At 32.1% G+C, this 20,505-nt stretch overlaps 1 protein-coding gene across 1 annotated transcript in view; it reads right to left on the bottom strand.

The window, feature by feature from the left end:
• Positions 1-213: 213 nt before the first annotated feature.
• The window catches only part of POLE2 (DNA polymerase epsilon 2, accessory subunit), a 45,604-nt gene continuing 25,312 nt past the window's right edge, over positions 214-20,505 (bottom strand). The window contains exons 8-19 of the mRNA XM_074290507.1: positions 19,339-19,395; positions 18,607-18,655; positions 15,684-15,756; positions 13,454-13,626; positions 12,677-12,766; positions 10,800-10,854; positions 7,099-7,158; positions 6,932-7,009; positions 5,712-5,820; positions 5,073-5,249; positions 2,114-2,181; positions 214-757 (exon numbers count right to left, since the gene is read on the bottom strand). Coding sequence (XP_074146608.1) covers positions 748-757; positions 2,114-2,181; positions 5,073-5,249; positions 5,712-5,820; positions 6,932-7,009; positions 7,099-7,158; positions 10,800-10,854; positions 12,677-12,766; positions 13,454-13,626; positions 15,684-15,756; positions 18,607-18,655; positions 19,339-19,395 — 999 coding nt within the window. The 3' untranslated portion in view covers positions 214-747. The remainder of the gene's footprint in view (positions 758-2,113; positions 2,182-5,072; positions 5,250-5,711; positions 5,821-6,931; positions 7,010-7,098; positions 7,159-10,799; positions 10,855-12,676; positions 12,767-13,453; positions 13,627-15,683; positions 15,757-18,606; positions 18,656-19,338; positions 19,396-20,505) is intronic.

The raw sequence follows: 20,505 nt of genomic DNA on the forward strand, positions 1-20,505 counted from the left end.
AAAAAATAGTGTGAAGTTTTTAATCAGAAAGGAAGCTTAAGGTTTGTGGAAGTGAAAAACAAATTAGTGAAGCCATCTAGAAGAAATTGTAATCTCACACCTTTTTGAAAATAGAACTTATTTTAGAGAGAGTATTCTGTAATTTTGTTTTTTGCTATTAAATGGGTTATAATTTCAAATACAGTCTACAGACAATGAAACCATGGAAACTACTTAAAAATTGTTTTATTAATTTGTACCAAGAACAATAATGGAAAATACAAGAAAACTCATTAAAATGACTCAGATATGATTGGTTTTAGTTTCTATTAACACTACTGTGCATTTATTTCATATGTTTTATGAAAAATGTATTGCATTAATATTATTACTAAATATAAAATTGAAATACTTTATTTTGTCATTGTTGCTTAAAGAGCTCAGAATTTTCAAGGTAACTCCCCATTTTCCATCAACTACTCTACTTGGTTTCCACCCATGGAACAAGATGATACTCCGCCTTATTCTCTTTCAGCTTCCTTTTGTGTGCTGTCTACTTTTATCATAGTGTAAACTCCTTGGGGAAAGAACTTTCTTATATCCTCATAGTTTATCCAGTGTCTGGTACATAGTAGGCACATAATATACTGAAACCTTCTGTCGTATAAAATTTCTTTCTAAAGGTTAACATAATTTTTATAGCATTTTAAATCAAGTTAAGCAAAATTCCAAGTAAATTAGGCTTCTTCTTAGAGAATACACGAAGTCTTAAAGTTTGCTGAAACAGAAAAAAATTCATTTCACTTAATACAATTAAATATTTAATAACCAATTAAAACAATATCCCTTTGTGTATATGATCCTGACTACAAAGTTTTTCTTCCTTCCAAACATTCAATTTTTATAATCTCAGGCTTCAAGATTCCATGCAGTGCTCAACTTTTTATTTTTGTAGGGTTTTGTTTTTCTTGTTTTTTAAATGAGGGAGATGAGTAGGAGGGAGAGAAAGCTAGAAAGAGATGGGGTTTTTTTTGTTTTTTTTTTTTGCCTTTCTTTAGAGTCCTAGGATTTGCATTTGACACAAAGTAAGTATAATAAATACCTTTTTTCTTCTATTTATTTTTGTTCTTCATACTCTTTAAAATTCAGTTTTATTTTCTATTCTGCATTGTCTCTCTTCTTTCCCATCCATTGGAAAGGCCAGAAAAGTAGAACGTATTACGATTCTTAAAAATATTTTGTTGATTCAACTAATATATTAAGGACCATCTGTAAAGTACTATATATGGACTATGTATAAGATATTATGAATGGAAGATCTAAAACCAAAATAGTTCCTGTCCTATTCTGAGAGCCCTCCATCATTATAAGAGTGTAGAATAGGACAACTGGATTTGAAATTAGAAGATCTAGGTTCAAATTCCATTGATACCATTTTTTATATCTGAGGAACTCTGGACAAGTAGTTTCACCTTTTGACTTCAGTCTCCTTATCTGTAAAACAAGGGGTCTAGACCCAGTAGCCTTTCTGGCCCCTTCAGTTCTAAACCTATGATATCATAAATAAGTTTATAAATAAGTATAATAAAATATAAACTATAGAGGAAAAAAAAGGAAGAGAAATGAGGAAAAAGCTTCTTGTAGAAATGGTACCTAAGCAGACCACTGAAAGAAGTAGAGATGAAGAAGTAGTGCATTCCAAACATGGGGCAGTTTTCATGAAGAGGTGGGAATGTGGTGTTAAGCAGGGAAAGTGGCTGAAATGTAGATTTTTATAAAGAATAGAATGAATGAAACAAAGTAAAATAAGGCTGAATGGATATTTAAACTCAGAAGACTTGAGGAGCAAAACATCAATAGAAAGAGAAGTAATGAAAAAAAAAAAAGGAAAGGAAGGAGGCCTAGTAAGGGAGTATCTAATAAGCATCATAAAAAATGAAATTCTGAGCTAGAAATAGATCAGAACCTTTGGGTTTTCCTCCCTGTCCTGTCCCCTATCTAGAGAACCACATGGTAACAGAGGAGGAAATGTGTAATCTGATTAAAGTTACTTTTTGCCTTTTGTAATTGCTATTACATACTACAAAGAAAATGTATAGAAGAGAATTGTTAACAGAATTATTAGTATACTCACCTGTCTTCTACTGTCTTATTAGAAGGATAGAAAACTTTGAATGAAAATCCACTTCTTGGAAAAGAGCCCTTAAAAAATTCAAGTGAATATTATTTTAATTAATTGCAACAAATTTAAATTTGCAAAAGAAATAATTTTAAAGTCAAGTAATTAGGCTTGTGCTAACAGTTACTGTGAAGAAAAATCCATATTCTTTCATGTCAGCATAAATATAACTGGTCATTATTTAGAGGAAAAATCAGATTTTAGGTGAAATTAAACAAATCTACAAGTGAGACACTTGGTACTTAATGGGACAAGTGAAGATGTTTCAGAAGACTACAGTGTGGAGTGGATCAAACCCTAAGCCTAAGTTTCAGGAAGCCATGTGATCCCCAGGAAGTTGAAAGTATTATTGTCTACTGGTCAAATGCCATTTCCTTGTTCCTGAAGAATTCAGTCATCCAATGAATTAAAAAATAAACAGGAAGAGAGTGGACCTGCGTCTTTTCTGCTATATAATGCAGTTTCCCCTTCTGTACTGTGCCACACTATGCTGGATTGCCCAGGTAGGGTTCTTATTGCAAGAACTGAAGAAAGCCTTACTGTTTGTATCTGGAGAGGCCTTCCAGTAGTCAATTAGAATAAAGGGGGTCTAGCACCCCTGTCCTACATAGTATTTAAAATGAGAAGAAAGTGCTGAGTGAAACGAGCAGAACTAGGAGATCATTATACATTTCAACAATGATACTGTATGAGGATGTATTCTGATGGAAGTGGATATCTTCAACACAGAGAAGAACTAATCCAATTCCAATTGATCAATGATGGACAGAATCAGCTACATCCAGAAAAGGAACACTGGGAAATGAATATAAACTGTGAGCATTTTTTTGTTTGTTTGTAATTCTTCCTTTGCAATAACAACAACAACAAAATTCGATTCTGCGCATATATATTGTACCTAGGATATACTATAAGATATTTAATATGGGGGCAGCTAGGTGGCACAGTGGATAGAGCACCAGCCTTGAATTCAGGAGGACGGGAGTTCAAATCTGGTCTCAGACACCTAACACTGCCTAGCTGTGTGACCCTGGGCAAGTCACTTAACCCCAGCCTCAAAAAAAAAAAAAAAAAAAAAAAAAAAAAGATATTTAATATGTATGGGAATGCCTGCCATCTAGGGGAGGGGGTGGAGGGAAGGAGGGGAAAAATTTGGAACAGAAGGGAGTACAAGGGATAATGTAAAAAAAAAAAAAATTACCTATGCTTATGTACTGTCAAAAAAAGTTATAATTATAAAAATTAATTAAAAAAAAAAGCAAAAAAAAAAAAAGAGAGAGAAGAAAGAATCAAAAAAAGTATTTAGCAAAAAGTTTCTCACTGGCACAAAAGGTTGAAAGAAGGAAGAGAAACTGTTATGATATATTAAGTGAATTTTTTTTATGGTATAATAAAAATTGGGAAAAATGTAAAAAAATTTGATTCATTTAAGAAGAATTAACTATGAAGATAACAGATAACAAAAAGAAAAGTTATTAAATGCTTGATACAAGTACAAGTAAGCAAGGAAGTTTCCCTCCTTAAGGAGTTTACATTCTAATGGGGGAAGACAAGACTGTTATAACTAAAAAGTCAATTTAGTAGTCTATTCATTCTGAAACAAAATTTGAATACAAGAAAAGTTTTTCAAAGACTGTGCTACTTATTTAGAATAAACAACAAGAAGACAAATATATTTATAATACTCTAAAGAACAATGCTTATCTGATAATCATCTAAAGTTGGAATTACTCAATTATATTATATAGAAAATCTGAAGTATTTGTGAGACTCTGTGCTATACAGAAAATTAATCCAAGGAGTTGTCCCATGATTGGTTCACATGCTTTGTAAGTTTTTAACAAAAACAAAAGTGTAATTTTCCAATTATTACTTATCCAACTTATCTTCAGATGATTTTTGGCAATTAAAAAAAATATGCATTCTACAAGGCTTGAAAGTACTTTTTTTTAAGTGCTGAAAATCCTGCAGATGTTTCCAGATAAAAAGATTTTTAAAAAATGTTTTCAGTCAATACAAAGTCATAGCAGTAGCTAGAAAGGAGGTAGGTTTGTATATCTGTTGAAATAACATTCACTTTCATGTAAAAGTTCTGCCATGTTTGTAAATATGTATAGATGGGTAGTATTATTTAATAGTCACATTGGAAAAACAGTAAGCTTAAAATCTTTATTTCTCTGTTACAGCAAAAACAATTTAGTTCTGTTGCTATGGTCCTACACATTGTGAAGTCAGATTAAGTGAGTTAAATTTTAACTTTTAAAGTTAAAGATTTTTTTTTTTTTGTAGCAGCCCTTTTTGTAGTGGCAAGGAACTGGAAACTGAGTAGATGCCAATCATCTGAGGAATGGATGAATAAGTTATGGTATATTAAGTAATAGATTATTATTATTCTATAAGAAATGATCAGCAGGATGATTTCAGGGAGGCCTGTAGAGACTTACATGAACTGATGCTAAATGAAGTGAGTAGAACCAAGAGAACACTGTACATAGCAACAACAAGATTATGTGATAATCAACTGTGATGAACTTTGTTCTTTTCAGCTTGAGGTAAATCAGGCCAATTCCAATAGATTTGTGAAGGAAAAAGCCATCTGTATCCAGAAAGAGGACTACAGAAACTGAATCACAACATAGCATTTTCACTTTTTTTTGTTGTTTCCTTGTTTTTTTTTTTCCTTTTTGATCTGATTTTTCTTGTGCAGCATGATAAATATGGAAATATGTATCAAATATGTACATGTTTGACATATTGTATTACTTTCTGTCTAGGTGAGGGGTAGGATGAAGGAAGGAAGAAAAATTTGAAATACAAGGTTTTCTGCATGTGGTTTGAAAATAAAAAGCTATTAAAATATTTTTAAAAATCATTTTAATGGTAGTGAATAATGTAAAATTAAATTAATTCTTACCGGGTTTATGCAAAGGCAGTCTGTGTTGGTAATAGTAAAAGGATCATATTTGTCTGCGATGACAAGTAAATCAGGAACGGGATACACTCTCAAAGTATGATCATATGCCCAATACACTGGACAGACATAAAGTGGTAAAGGAGTCAGTTGTCCTTGTGATAAGAGAGTCTTTACAAACTACAAAAGAAATAGAAAAAAAAAGAAAAAAGAAAAAAAGAACTTGGTTTTTTATTTCAAAGTATGTTCTAATCAAGTTTTTCAAATCAGGTAAAAAACAAGTAATATTTATATTACTTAAGAGACCATGATAGACCACTGCCATCAAAACACTTATGTTTTAGTATGTAGTGCACAAATCAACTAAATAAAAATCACAATTCCCTAAGACGTGAAATTATACTAGCAGCTTTAAAAATGAATGTGTTTAATTTTCTCATTTTATAGTGAAGACTTAGCAATTAAAAACATATAATTCATTAAAGCAGTCCTCAGGAAGTCATGGTTTAGCCAGTGACAAAAAAGCATTAAAATTAAAAAAAAAAAAAAAAAAAAAGTAAGAAAGATAAAGTAGTATAAGACTGGTATAATTATTCTTATTTAATTCAATATGACAATACAATTTAAGAAAAATATATTTACATGATGAGGAATATCCATGTTGCTGCTAGGAAAATGGACGCAATTTCTGCACATTTTATTCACCAAGTCTTCACGAAAGATAATGATTTCTTGTGTGCAATACTGAATTCTGGAATGAAAACATGGGTTGAATTTTGAATATTTCACAGGGATTTTAAAAAATTATTATTATTATTTTTTTAAGGATAGAAAATACATCTAATTTCATCTGTTTAACAAACTCCTAAGTGAAATAATACTATTTACCATTGCGGTAGAGTCATCACCTCCACATTGCAAGAATGTGTCAAAAGGAGGGGCCTGAACCAAGGTCTTCTTGGCTTCAAGGCTGACTTTCCATCTATTATGCCCTGCTATCTTTCTTTGATTTTTTAATTCAAAGAAAATCATTATGCAACAGCAAGCTATCTCTTAACATTAGTCTTGAAGAAAATTATACTATACACCACAATAATTATCAGTGATATAGACAGCAAATTGTTATAATGTTTCTATTCATCCTTAATAAGTTTTCTTCTTTTATTTTAGGATCACAAAGCTAGGACATGCTAAATGTCTGAGACCAGATTTTAACTCAGCTCCTCCTGACTTCAGGGCTGGTGCTCTATCCACTGCACCATCTATCTGCCCTGATAAGTTTTCTTAAAGGGTGGGTTATAAAGACAATTTGTGCACACACTGGCAATAATATCATACATTTATCTTTTTTAAAAATTTCAATAGTATTTTATTTTTTTTCAATTATATATATATAGTTTTCAACATTTATTTTTATAAGAGTTTGAGTTCCAAATTTTTTCTTCCTCCTCCTCAGTGAGCAATTTGACTATTTTATGTTTTCAATAATTTATATGATATATAAAATACTATTCTTCACCAGAAGTTTTAGAATCAGAATGAAGCTCAGAAATCAACAAATTCAATCCCCACAATTAAATATAACTAAAGAAATTGAAGCTTTTAAAAAAAAGACTTACCCAAGGTCACACAAGTAGAAAATATCAAAAAAACTTGTAATTTAAGTTCTCCAAATCCTGTTTTTTCCACTATTCTATAATGTCTCTCAACACTGCTTTGAATCCTATCAGTATCTTTTCTTTTATGATAAAATTATTTTGATTCATCCATTTAAAATCAATGAATATATGGAAAACATTTTAATATTTCAGAAAAAACAAAAACAAAAAACCTATTACAAAATACACAATAGTAAAGTTTACCTGCAGGGATTTGTAGTGAAAACTGAATGTGGTACCCGCTGCCTGAAGTCATTTGTGATGCTTTCAGCAAGTGGTGGCCTATAAAAATAATTTGCATGGTACAGATTAATTGTTAAAAGTTCCTCAAATTTTCTTTAAAGTCATTTTAAAAAATGGCTCTAACTCACTTTGGTAAAATAGAACCAGGTCCAGGATCTTCTGGCCCAGGTACAAACACAAAACGACTGCTGTAAATACAATGCAACATCACTTGTTATTTTTACAATTATTTAACAATATTAAAAACATAAAAACAAGCAATTAAACTACTTCATGTCAGAAATTACTTAAATTTAGAGTATTACAATTTTTAAAATGTTCTATTGAGTCTGCTTTTGTCATAAACAAAGAAATGACATAATACATATCTCCCTTAATATATGGAGATCAATTTATAGATTATTACATATAAGTAATCAAATAAGATGACTTTTATTTTGGGAGATTTTTAGTAAACTCACACTTTTTTTTCCCCTTGAGGCAATTGGGGGTCAAGTGACTTGTCTAAAGTTATACGGCTAGGAAGTGTTAAGTGTCTAAGGCCACATTTGAACTCAGGTCCTCCTGACTTCAGGGCTGGTGCTCTATCCACTGTCCCACCTAGCTACCTTAAGCTCACACATTTAAAAGAAGTTCATACATCTGTTACAGTCATGTGAAGCACTCTAGAAAAACCAAGACCCTCCATAAATGATGGTTAAGGAGGAAGAAATGGCCCCTTTTGCTATTTAACCTTTGAATGAATTAACAGAAAAGCATTTCTTTGCTTATTATGTGCAAAGCACTGGGATGCAAATAAAAATAAAACATTATGGGCTTGCAAGGAGCTGTCTACCTAATTCATGAATTCATTAAAAGAATGAGTCCTTCAAGAATGAATTTCAAAGATTCTACCCATTTGCAGATAAGGCATCCATCTGCAGGTAGCCCTAATGTAACTTCAGTTTCAAATCCTCATTCAACATCACACAGAATTTTATGAGTAGAAAACAGCATTAAAAATTGTTATCATTTTCTTTGCTTGCTTCACCAAAAGGTCCACAAGACCTTTTCATATGACTTTCAGATGGCAAACTAATATGTATGTTATCTTTCCTTTTAGAATGCAAAATCCTTGAGAGCAGAGTCTCTTTTTCTATTTGTAAAGCCAATGCTTCGTAAGCAGTGAGCACTTAGTTTATCCTAGTTGTCTCCTCTGGATGTTCTCAAACTTTATGAATGCTCTTCCTAAAATGTATGTCCAGGAATGAGTGCAATACTCTGGAAGTGGTTTCACTAGGATAAAGTAACCTGTTTTGTTGTTGTTGTTCTTAATTAATTTTATAATTTTATATATATATATATATATATTGACAGTACAATGCATGGGTAATTTTTTTTTTTAAACAACATTATCCCTTGTATTTACTTTTCCAAATTTTCCCCTCCTTTCCTCTACTCCCTCCCCTAGATGACAGGCAATCCCATATATAATAAATGTGTTACAGTATATGCTAGATACAATATATGTGTGTAAAACCAAATTTCTTCTTGCATGGTAAGGATTGGATTCTGAAGGTATAAGTAACCTGGGAAGAAAGACAAAAATGCAAACATTTTACACTCCTTTTCCAGTGTTCCTTCTCTGGGTGTAGCTGTTTCTGTCCATCATTGATCAACTGGAACTGAATTGGATCTTCTCTATGTTGAAGATATCCACTTCAATTAGAATATATCTTCATACAATATCGTTGTTGAAATGTACAGTGATCTCCTGGTTCTGCTCATTTCACTCAGCATCAGATCATGTAAGTCTCTCCAAGCCTCTCTGTATTCATAGGATAAAGTAACCTTGGACAATTACCTCCTTATTCCTGGAAACTATGCCTTTCTTAAAGCATTTAAGATTGCATCATTTTATTGGCTATCATCTGACATTACCAACAACAGTCCATCAAAAACTGCAGATCATTTTCGTGTGAATTGATGATGACTTACACTGTATGTAAGGCTTTATCAGTGCAAAGTACTATATATTTTAATCTCATTTAAGCTTTATAACAACCTAATGACTTACACAAGTTTTATCATTCCTATTTATTACACCTATTTATTAAAACAGATAAACTTACATTCAGACAAGTTAAGTGACCTGCCCAATATGAGGAAGTTAGTCATGTCAAAAATGGGTCTTGGACTTTTCTCATCCAATTCAAATTATGGTGGCTACAATATTAAGATCCTTCACTCATTCTTTCTTTCTCAAGAAGTTCAACACCTTGCTCAATTTTTCTAATTCTCAACTTCTGCTCTTATATTGGGAGACTTAATCAAATAGATGCTCTCACAAGCACCTTAACTTCCTTTAAATACCATAATCTACTTCCTTCATTTCACCTCAGGCACACACAGGGAAGGTCACATAATAGATCTCACCATTACTCATCAATGTTCTAATGTCCTAATTAGAAACTCTTTAGACAATCTCCTATCTGAGTGTAATATATTTAAACATTCATTGCTTCCAGCAGTACTCTAAGGGCAATTTAGTGAAGTAGATAAGAGACCTGATCTTGAAGTCTGAAAGATCTGGGTTCTAATCTGACCATGAAGAGTTGATTGCAGTGACCCTGGCAAATGACTTAAATGCTGTTGGCCTCAGTTTCCCCATCTGTAAAATGGGAATAATAATTGCACTCACCTTTCAGAGTTATTGTGAAGATCAAATGAAGTATTTGTAAAGAGCTTAGCACAATACCTGGTATCTAGCAAGCACTAAATAAATGCTTGTTCCTTCCCTTCTATCTTTTAAGAATTATAAATTGCAGAAAAGGTGTTGAATTATACTAATAAAGAGTTTCCTATACTAGTGAACCATAGGTCTGGTTCCCTACACTTATTCTTTAAAAAAAAAAAAAAGGGAAAAAACTCAATAATCCCTAAACTAGAAAACATAAGGAAATGAAATAATATATTATTCCAAATGAGGAAAGGAGAAATTCTTCATGGGTTCAACTATGTAAATATACAACAAATTCATATAAAAGATAAAAAGCTCAACTTTAAGAAGTTATAGGAAGTTCTAAGAAAAAATTGGTCCATGTCTAGCATCCATAAAATATAAATAAAAAAGGAAACACAAATATTAAATAATATTTCATGTCCCAAGTCATTATTATTTAAGGAAATGCATTTTAAAACAACTTCAAACCCAATAAAATTTTTAAAAACATTTAAATTATAAAATCTCCTACTAATTAGATTGTGAGAAAATAGGCACTAATACATTTATACATAGCTGAAGGCAGTACAAATTATTAATGTTATGAAAGTGATGATATCTTTTGACATGATAAACCAAGGAAGTAATTAAAAAGAAAAATGAGCCATTTGCATGAAGATATTAAAGCTGAGCTATGTATGTAGTAAAAAAAAACCCAACATAAATGTTTGAGTGGAGAACGGATAAAGGAACCTTGGTGCATCAATACAATGAATACCTGACCTTAATGTGGCAACTAGGTGGTGCAGTGGATAGAGCACCAGCCCTGAACTCAGGAGTTCAAATGTGACTCAGATACTTAACACTTCCTAGCTGTGTGACCCTGTGCAAGTCATTTGATCTCAATTGCCTCAGCAAAAAAGAAAAAAAAATTGACAAATTATGCTTTTGAATGTGCATTTATAAAGATAAGTCATATTAATACATTGCCTTCAATGTCTGTATATACCATTTCTTTTTTCTTAATATACTTTCATTAATTTTTAAACTGTCACTAATAGAATTTTCCTTTTGTTGAGAAAGAAGAAAGACTAGAGAAGTATAGAGCATGGAAAAGTATGTCATTACCTTTGGTGAATACTAGGATAATCACATATTATGTCTGCAAGAGCCTTCAGAGAATCTACAATTTTAAGAGGATATTAAAAATCAATTTTGTATGCTTTTGGAGATGAAATCACATCAAAACACTGTAATGTCTTGAGACTTTTAAATTAATGACTCAAATTGTCATAATTTATAATGAAAATATAAAAATGGCTTTAATTTGTTAACTATTTGAAATCTGAAATGTATTTTCCCAAGATATAAAATTCATGGTTAGGTGTGTAAATCAGTTCACAAAAACCTGTTTAACTTATAACTGAGATCAAGTGTGGTACTTTCCTACTAATGATACTGAAGCCAACCATTACTTGCAATAATTTTTCTATGGAAAAGTATGTTCAAAATTCCAACAAGAGCACATTTTCTTTAGGAAAATAAGGGTTGGGGCAGCTAGGTGGTGCAGTGAATAGAACACCAGCCCTGAAGTCAGGAGGACGGGAGTTCAAATCTGGTCTCAGACACTTAACACTTCTAGTTGTGTATAAACTTGGACAATGGCAATTAACCTCAATTGCCCCAGAAAAAACAAAACAAATAAATAATTAAATAAAAGGAAAAAAAGGACTCTAACTCTTGCCTCAGGGACTGACTGATGCCTCTGGCGCAAAGCAAGTTAGAAACAGGTTGGACAAAGGCAAAGAAGAAAGCTGTTGAACTAAAGTACAAGCAAAGCAAACTTCCTTTTTGTCAGCTTAGTAATAACTGGATGGATCTTGTTCCTTTCCTCTGGCATAACCATTGTTTCAAATTAGGATTTTTTTCTTCTCTGATCCATATCATATTTAAGCTCCTCTCTTAAAAGCAAAAACCAGAGTATCACTTTTTAAGGAGTTAATGTAGGTGTGGTTTTTTAAGGTCATGATACCCTTGCATTTAGGCCATTACTCCTACTATATGGAAGCCACTGAGTTGCAGAGAGTGATTGTTCATTTATTCCTTGTTTGTCCTTTGTTCTTTTTTTTTTTTTTTCCCCTGAGGCTGGGGTTAAGTGACTTGCCCAGGGTCACACAGCTAGGAAGTGTTAAGTATCTGAGACCACATTTGAACTCAGGTCCTCCTGAATTCAGAACTGGTGCTCTATCCACTTCGCCAACTAGCTGCCCCTTGTCCTTTGTTCTTGAAGAGAACTGATGACATCATAAATGTGATGACGTGACTTGCAAGTGAACTAGATTTAAGTGAAGCTGGGTCATGAAGAGTCACCAGCCTCACTCTCTCCCTGAAAGGCATCTGGGTCTAGTGGCAAGATATAAAACAGGAATGCTGGCGATATCCTCCAGAAGGAAAGAAAGGGAGCTAGGAGTAATGTTAGCAAAAATGTAGTATTCAGCAAAACCAATTCTTGATACCACAAACGATATGAGATCCTATGTAACCATCTGAAGAGGAAAGAGGGAAATGCCAGGTGTTGCAGAGGAAAATGAAGAATTTCAGGCATCAGCCATTCTTAAGTATATAAAACATAGATATAGAATTGAAAAGAAATCTTGACTATCAAGCTATTCTGTTCCCGTAATTCTGCAGGTAAGGAAATTCAGGCCAACAGGGGCAGTAAAATATAAATTTCTTGAGTGAAAGGATTGTCTCCTTATGTAGGCACCACCAGCCATCAAAATTTTTTAGCTCATAGTAGATGGTTAATAGCTTGTAGATTGCTTGGTGCATGAGGCATGCATGGTAAGTTGCAGTACTGGAATTTGAAACTAGGATCTTTGACTTCAAATCTTGTGATTTTTCTATCATACAATGTAAAAAGGACCACATTTTATACCAATTTGATTAATAAAAACATTCAAGCATTTCATATTTGTGTCTTATCTCAGAAAGATCTTTAATACCTATCAATGACTGAACATGATTTTTCCCATATGGTGCAGATGAAAAATTTCCACAGAAGATGAAACAGGTTGGAGGTACAGAAGAATAACCTAAATAGTATAAGAAAACATAAAGATTATTTTTCAATGCAATAAGTAGTCTATTTAGAAACAAATTAGCATGTATATCAGGAGGTTATTTAAGACATTGGTAAGGATATTTTTAGAAATCTAATAAATTGATAAACTGAAATATGAAACAATTATCCAAATTATTATTCCTAAGGACACTAACAACTGTTTTGTTAAAATCTGGAAAAATAAAATGCTAATCCTTCAATACAATAATCGATCATTATAACAATACCACTAGGTGCTTCTGTCAACAGATACTGATTCTTTACTTTGTGAATGGCTTTCATGAACTGCTAAATCTATAAAAATCTCCATCTGGTGAACAACCTGAGACTACTGAATCTCTGATTTCTAGGAAGACTAGTTCTTAGAGAACTGATATATCTGAGTATATATGTTACTTTACAATTTGACAGAATCTGATTATCTTCTGTTGTAAAATTCCATATCACTTCCACACTGTGAGATATTGTGTTGTCACTTTAATAGAAATTTTTATTCTTATTTATTAATCTCAAAAATAAAATCTTTTAAAAATGTTTCATTGTTAAATCATCATCAAAAATGAAAGTTCAAAGGATGTATTTTCTGAGAGTTTAGACTTATTATATGAAATAGCAAGAATAGGATTGATAAATTCAATACAATGGAAAAAATACATACCAGAAAACATAATGTGAAGCTTTTCTAATACTTCTACTTGGTCCAACCAAACATCAGACACTAGTACAAACATAGTGTCTTCATTCTCTTCTTCCAAATGTTTTAGTTTTGCAGAAGCCTTTACAGATGTAGAAGTCGGTCCACCAAAAAAATTTACATTTCCATAGTATGCTCTATGTAATAGAAATAGCATCATTATTTTCTTTTTCTTCCTTATTACACTCTAGATCTGGATAAGTTCCTCCCTCATTTTATATTGCTTGCCCTATTCCACCTGCAGGTTTTCCCATTTACTTCAAGAAAATATATAATTTATAGCAATTCAAAATTAAACTAATCTACAGACTGTACAAGTGCAGAGAGAGAATAAAGAAGAGTGTGGAAATAAGTGAAAAAACAGCAAAAACATGTTAACATTAAAAATTTGCCTTGATATAAGTGTCCATATTCAACAAACTCAATGACTATTTTTTGCTATTCTACCCAGCTTTTACCTTGTTTTAGTCTTTGTTACTTTCAAAAGGAGTAAATTAATTTTGAAATTATAAAAGGAAAGCAGTGAATAGATGTAACTGTATGACATACACTTAAGTTGACGAATGAAACAGCATGAGATTAAAAATGTCACCCATAAGTTTTGTCTCTTTATTTTTTATTGCAAAACTTGTATATATCATCTACTCTTCTTTCCTCCTTTGCTCCTGTCTCTGGAGTATGGGCCAACTCTTTTCCTTATCAAGGCTACCCCTCTACTTAGGTTCTTCCCAACAACTTACTTAACAGCTTGACTCATTAAATTCTAATTGGGCCGTTTTTTCTTTTTTCATTTTCAGAGCTTACATATAATATGTAACATAGCACTTCAAAAATTACAAAGCGCTTTCCTCATAATAATCCACCATTTTGTAGATGAGGGAAGTGAGTATATGAAAGGTGCCTAACCTAGAGTCACAGAATCTAAAGCAGGCCACACCTCTTAATGGTTTTCTAATATATATAGTAGTATAGTATGCTATACTATACTGACTTGGATTCTCCTTTATTTGTTATCATTATTCATCTTTATGCAACTTTTACTACAGTTTCCCACATTCTCTTCTTCTTTCAATGCTTTCTCTGTGTGTGATTTCTCTGATACTGTCCATTGATTCTCCTTATATCTGATCATTCTTTCTTAAGTATCTTTCATTGGTTCATTATTTGTTTGATATATATAGGTCTCCCACACTTAAAATGCATTTCTTATCTCAGTTGCTTTACATAGCCTTCTTGAGTGGTATTCTCTGTTCCCACTCTTAAATGACAGCATTCTCTCCTTACTCAAATTTTTACACCTCATTTTGTCTGAATGTTTCCATTCTCCCAATATTCTCTATTTGTATTTATCTGTGCTTGTCACAGTCTTTTTTCCAAATGATTAAGATAAGTGCTTAATAAACATTTCCTGAATATATAGTGTCCTTAATGCAAAAGACTATTTAAAAAATGTCTCTCTAGTTGCTCTAACCACCAAAACCCTGCAAGACACCTCTTTTTATTGCAAGGCAATTGAAGTTAATTGACTTGCCAGAGTCACAAAGCCAGGCAGTGCTAAGTATCTGAAACCACATTTGAACTCAGGTTCAAATCCACTGTGCCATTTAGCTATCTCTAAGAAAGGTTAATTGTGACTCTTTAGGAGTAAAATAAGGGCTCTGCACTCAGGCTTTAAAGTCAATAAGGCATTGTATATATTTGTTTTTTCATTTTATTCTCATAGCTATCTTATGTGGTAAATTCAAATATAATTATGCCTTTACCCTTATACAACAATTTATATTTTTCAAACTACATTCACATTTATCACCCTGTCTGATCTTCTCAACAATCCCATAATGTATGCAGGGCAAGTATTTTTATGACCTTTTTTCAAATGATGAAAGAGGGGCCCAGAAGTTTATAGTAATTAGTGCTGAAAGGAATTTAAGTAAATTCAACTCCCTCTTCCCAAAGATACAGAAACAGGACCAAAACTAATAGCTAGACAGAGACAGAAATAATGCTTGAAGTTAGGTTCACTGGGTACAAAAGCTTTGTACTAAGCTATAGTTTTTCAATGGTTATTTTTACACCTGTCACAAAGTTAATGCTAATATCATTTCTGATAATATTGCGTCTCATGTTTGCTATTGCCACGTTTACAAAATCCATATAGTTGCTAATAGGTAAAAAAACAAAAACAAATTTTTACCTAGTAGTGTTGGAAGGTTCAATGGGAGGAAATCCAAAGGCATTAACATGAAAAATCTGATCTTCAAACCAACCTGAAAAATATTATAATAAACAGACACAATCAGATATACTGAAACTGGAAGAAAAAAATTAAAATTAAGTAACACAAAGCTGATCTATGTGCTTATCCAATGTAATATTCCAAGACTCAAGCCAATCAGGTCTTTCTTCCTCTCGAGGCTATCCTCCCCACTCTGAACTATGTCCCTCAGAATCTGATACAACCGGCTCAGTACCTCTCCCTTCCTCATTTCAGACTCCTTTTAGGTGTCTTCCCTACTAGAATGTAAACATCTTGATAGAAGCCGTTATATTTCTTTCTGTTTTTATTTGCATTACCAGCCTTAGTACTATGCCTGACATATAGAAACTATTAAAAACAAACAAACAGAAAGGTTTGTTGGCTTGGTTTCTTTGTCACAAAGGAGAATTCAAACAGTTGGGTGACACAGTGGATAGAGTGCAAGGCCTGAAATTAGGAAGACATAAGTTCAAATCCAGCCTCAAATACTTACTAGCTATGTGACTCTGGGCAACTATTTGCTTCAGTTTCCTTATCTATAAAATGGGATTAAGCACCATCTTGCTATTTGGTTCAATAAGGTTCAATATATGGTTCAATGAAATAATATTTGTAAAGGACTTATTAGTATAATACCTGGCTAAGAGGTACATGTTTTACTTTTCATTATTATTATTTTCCTTCTAAAATAGAATGAAAATACATTTTTAAGGGAAACTGTATCTTATCCTGCCATCTCTTCAAATTATTATCTTTTATCTATATTTTTCTTTTCATAGACACATTGCTCATAAACCCATCTGACATCATTGTCTCTACTTTCTCAATTTTTACCCACTTGTCAATCTATGGGAATCTGCTTTCTTATCCCATGCTTCATTTGAAACTTTTCTATGAAAGATTATTGAAAATCTCAGATGATTTTGTCACTGCTGATTACCACCTTTTCTTGGCTTTTGTGATACTTATTTTTCCTGGTTCTACAATTTATCTGACAGTTCCTACTTTGTGCCCTTTGCTTAGTCTTTCACTGAGAATACAAAGAAAAAAATTAAACAATTTTTACATTTTGTAAATTTGTACATTTTACATTCTTACATTCCACCGAGACAGTTTCATGATCCAGAAGCTTTCTGATCTTCCTATTTTTTAGTGTTCTTTCCCTCCTCAAATTATCCAACACTGACCCAAGTACTCTGGTACCTTCCTCTAGCCCCTAACTCCCAGTCAATTTTAGGTTTTTCAGGGCCTATTGAGGATTTTTTTGTTTTTGTTTTTGCAGCTCTAATGCCTGGCACAATGACTTATGTAGAGTCTGCACTTAAATGCCATAGAAAATGAAAAAGCTTTGGAAGATCAATGCATTAAAATACATCAATACAGATAAATAGAATGAGAACTACAAAATGTATGAGGAAGAGAGTAGGCTAGAGTATGTTAACGTATCAAAGATCTGTGAATTCATTAGTTTAGGAACATCTTCCACCAAGGCACATGATTCTTTAAGAAATTAAGTGAGACTTAAAAGTCAAGATCATGTGGTTGCTCAGAAGTGGAAATGAACTCAGATCTTCTTGATTCCCTATCAAGTACTTAATCCATTAGGAAATTTATTTTATTTTAGTAGAATTTACTTGTAAATATATTTGGTCCTATAGTTTTCTTCTTAGGGATCTCATTTATAGGCTATTCAAGTTATTTTCTTAAACTTTTCTTTAAATTCTTTATTGTTTTGATAGTTTGGCTATTTGAGGTTTTTGCAATAATTCACCTATTTCACCTAAGTTAATCGTTTACTAGAACTTCAAACAGGCAAGTTTGAACTTGTTACTCAGGCCTAAAGCAGGGTTGGGAGCTGATAAAGATCAAAACAAGAAAACAATAATCACAAGTCACACTAGATCCAAGTTCTCAGGGTATGCTGAAGTTTACAAGAGAGAAAACTGAACAGAGCAGAGAGTGAAATTCAGTAAATATTTCCTTTCTTCTACTTAGTCTTTTCAGATTTTAAATCTTAACCCTTTTCTTTAGAAACCACTTAGAAAGGCTTCTTGATTTTTGAATGTTTATCTGAACTATTATTATGTATAATACGTAGAACATATGTTTTATATATACAATATTACATATTACACCTTTATATATAACTTTTAACAATAATTTCACCTAAGTTAATGGTTTAATACTGAAGGAAGACAAGTTAATTTTGTGAGAAGAGAATCCTTCAGTTTTATTCTGAAATCAGGCTGAACCAAATAGAGAGTATTTATTCAATATAAATAATTTCTATAAATATTACAGAACAGAACCACTAAACTGTGCTTTTAAAACTAGAGAAAGAATTGATAAGAAATTGAAATCATGGGAGCTCTCATGGTTTTTCCCAATTTTAAGTGAAAGGTGGAACATCACATAGTCACATCCTACAAGAGTGATACTGTCATTCTCTTATTAAAGGTATGCCCACTCAAGTTTATTTGAGTTAAAATTTGGAGGAAAGGGGCAGCTAGGTGGTGTAGGGAATAAAACACTGGTCCTGGAGTCAGGAGAACCTGAGTTTAAATCTGGCCTCAGTCACTTGACATTTACTAGCTGGACAAATCACTTCCCAGTCTACTCTCCCCTTCCTACCAATAATAAAATAATACCAATAATAAATAAAAAGGAAAATAGGACCTATATTCAGACCAATAAAATATTATCAAGAAAATATTTTATGTGATCTAAAATGAAATTAAATTCAAACTCCCCAGATTACTTTTTTCTTTACTCAAGTTATTTTATATTGCTCTATTATTTTAATCCACTTAGAATAGTCAGGAGAAAAAAAAAAGTAGTTTTTTTTTTTTTTTTAACTTACCTTCTGCTAAGACAAAACATGACTCTGTATATAAACCACTGTGAAACTGGTATTCATTAGTTCAGGAAAATAATGAAATCTCAATTTGGGTGAGGTAAAAGATCAAAATCTATGATTTTTTCTAGGTATCTCCCTGATATGGAAAACTGCCTTCAGAGATCCAGATGAAATATATTTCACAATGATGTCTTTGGGCAATGAGATAAAAGTGATTTGCCTACTATCACACAACTATACATACACAGGGGAAAAAAAAAAAAAAAAAAACCAAAAAAGTGAACCTAGGTCTCCCTTGTTCCAAAGGCAGTAATCAATCCATTATATCACATTCATTCTCAGCTAACAAGATATCCCTAATAGTGCTACAATAATGGTCTTAGCACAGCCAAACTTTAATTTCAGATATTATAATTTTGGGTACCACAGCTAAAGAAAATTTTCTATATATGCATCTTGTATCACATGATTAATCCCAAGGGGCTTACCTTATCAGGAGGATAAAGAGAATTTTTAGCATCCCTAGAATGACTTGTCAGATTTCTTTGTGGATGGAGAGTAAGGTTATAAAGCATATATATTATGGGCAAAACAATTTTATTCCCTTTTTCTACCGAATTTATCTTGATAATCCATATAGAAAATTCTGTGAAAGAAATATAATTATTTTCCCTCAATTTATGAGTAAGTTCCTCTGGAAAAAAAAAATATTGCTTCTTAAGATATAAAGGATATGGCTTTACTAAGATTCAGTTGCACTGTTCCTGTAGGATCTTCCAAAAAATATTTCCCCTAAAAATATTAAAAGAAAAAATAAAATAATGTGCAAATAATAATTATCATGATACCGCATAGTGAAATGGCATTGATCTAGCAGTCTGAACATATGAGTTACATTTCTGGACTTTATTAGCCATGAGAGTTTTAATTTTAATTTATTTTAAATTTAAATTTAATTAATTTTAATTTAATTTCATACTCAAGTTTCCACATCAATAAAATAGAGATAACACTTTATGCCCTATCTCTACCTCACAGGCAATTTTGAGGAACATATGAGAAAATATATGGAGAAGCAACTTCTATGATTATTTCAGTCATGTCCAACTTTTGGTGACTCCATTTACAGTTTTCTTGGCAGAGATATTAGAGTAGGTTGCCATATCCTTCTATAGCTCATTTTAGAAATGAGGAACTGAGGCACACAGGATAAAGTGATTTTCCCAGGCTCACACAATTAAATGTCTAAGATTGAATTTGAACTCAAGAAGATGAGTCTTCCTGACTCCTGGCCTAGCATTCTATCCACTGAACCATTTAGCTATCAGAAGGAACAATAAAAGGCTAAACAAATGGAAGGTATATTATTCTTCTTACACTTAAACAAAAGCATCCAAAAGATAATTCAATAATTCATGTTTCCTTTTCTTTTGTCCTCACTTAATAATATTTTATTATTATTTTCTAGTTACATGTAAAGAAATTTTAAAAATTCACTTTTATAAGAAATAAATAATAATTTTTCTGCCTTCTTTCCTCTCCTCCCTAAGACAGTAAGCAATTTGATGTTATACATAAACAATCATATTTTCATATTAGTCATGTTGTGAAAGAAGAATCAGAACAAAAGAGAAGAACCACATGAAAGAAAAAACCAAAAAAGTGAAAATATTATTCTTTGAGCTATATTCAGACCCCATAGTTCTTTCTCTGGATGTATATAACATCTTCCGCCATGAATCTTTTGAAATTGTTTTCAATCACTGTATTTCATGCTTACTTTTCTAAACAGAGTTCTTTCCTTTATTCTATTATACTGAACCTATTTTTTAATCCTTATTGCATTGTCAAGTTCTTTTTCCCCTCAATACTCTTTTATGTCACCACCCAAGTTCTGACTTC

This window comes from Sminthopsis crassicaudata, chromosome 2 (assembly GCF_048593235.1).
Source record: "Sminthopsis crassicaudata isolate SCR6 chromosome 2, ASM4859323v1, whole genome shotgun sequence".
Taxonomy (NCBI): Eukaryota; Metazoa; Chordata; class Mammalia; order Dasyuromorphia; family Dasyuridae; genus Sminthopsis; species Sminthopsis crassicaudata.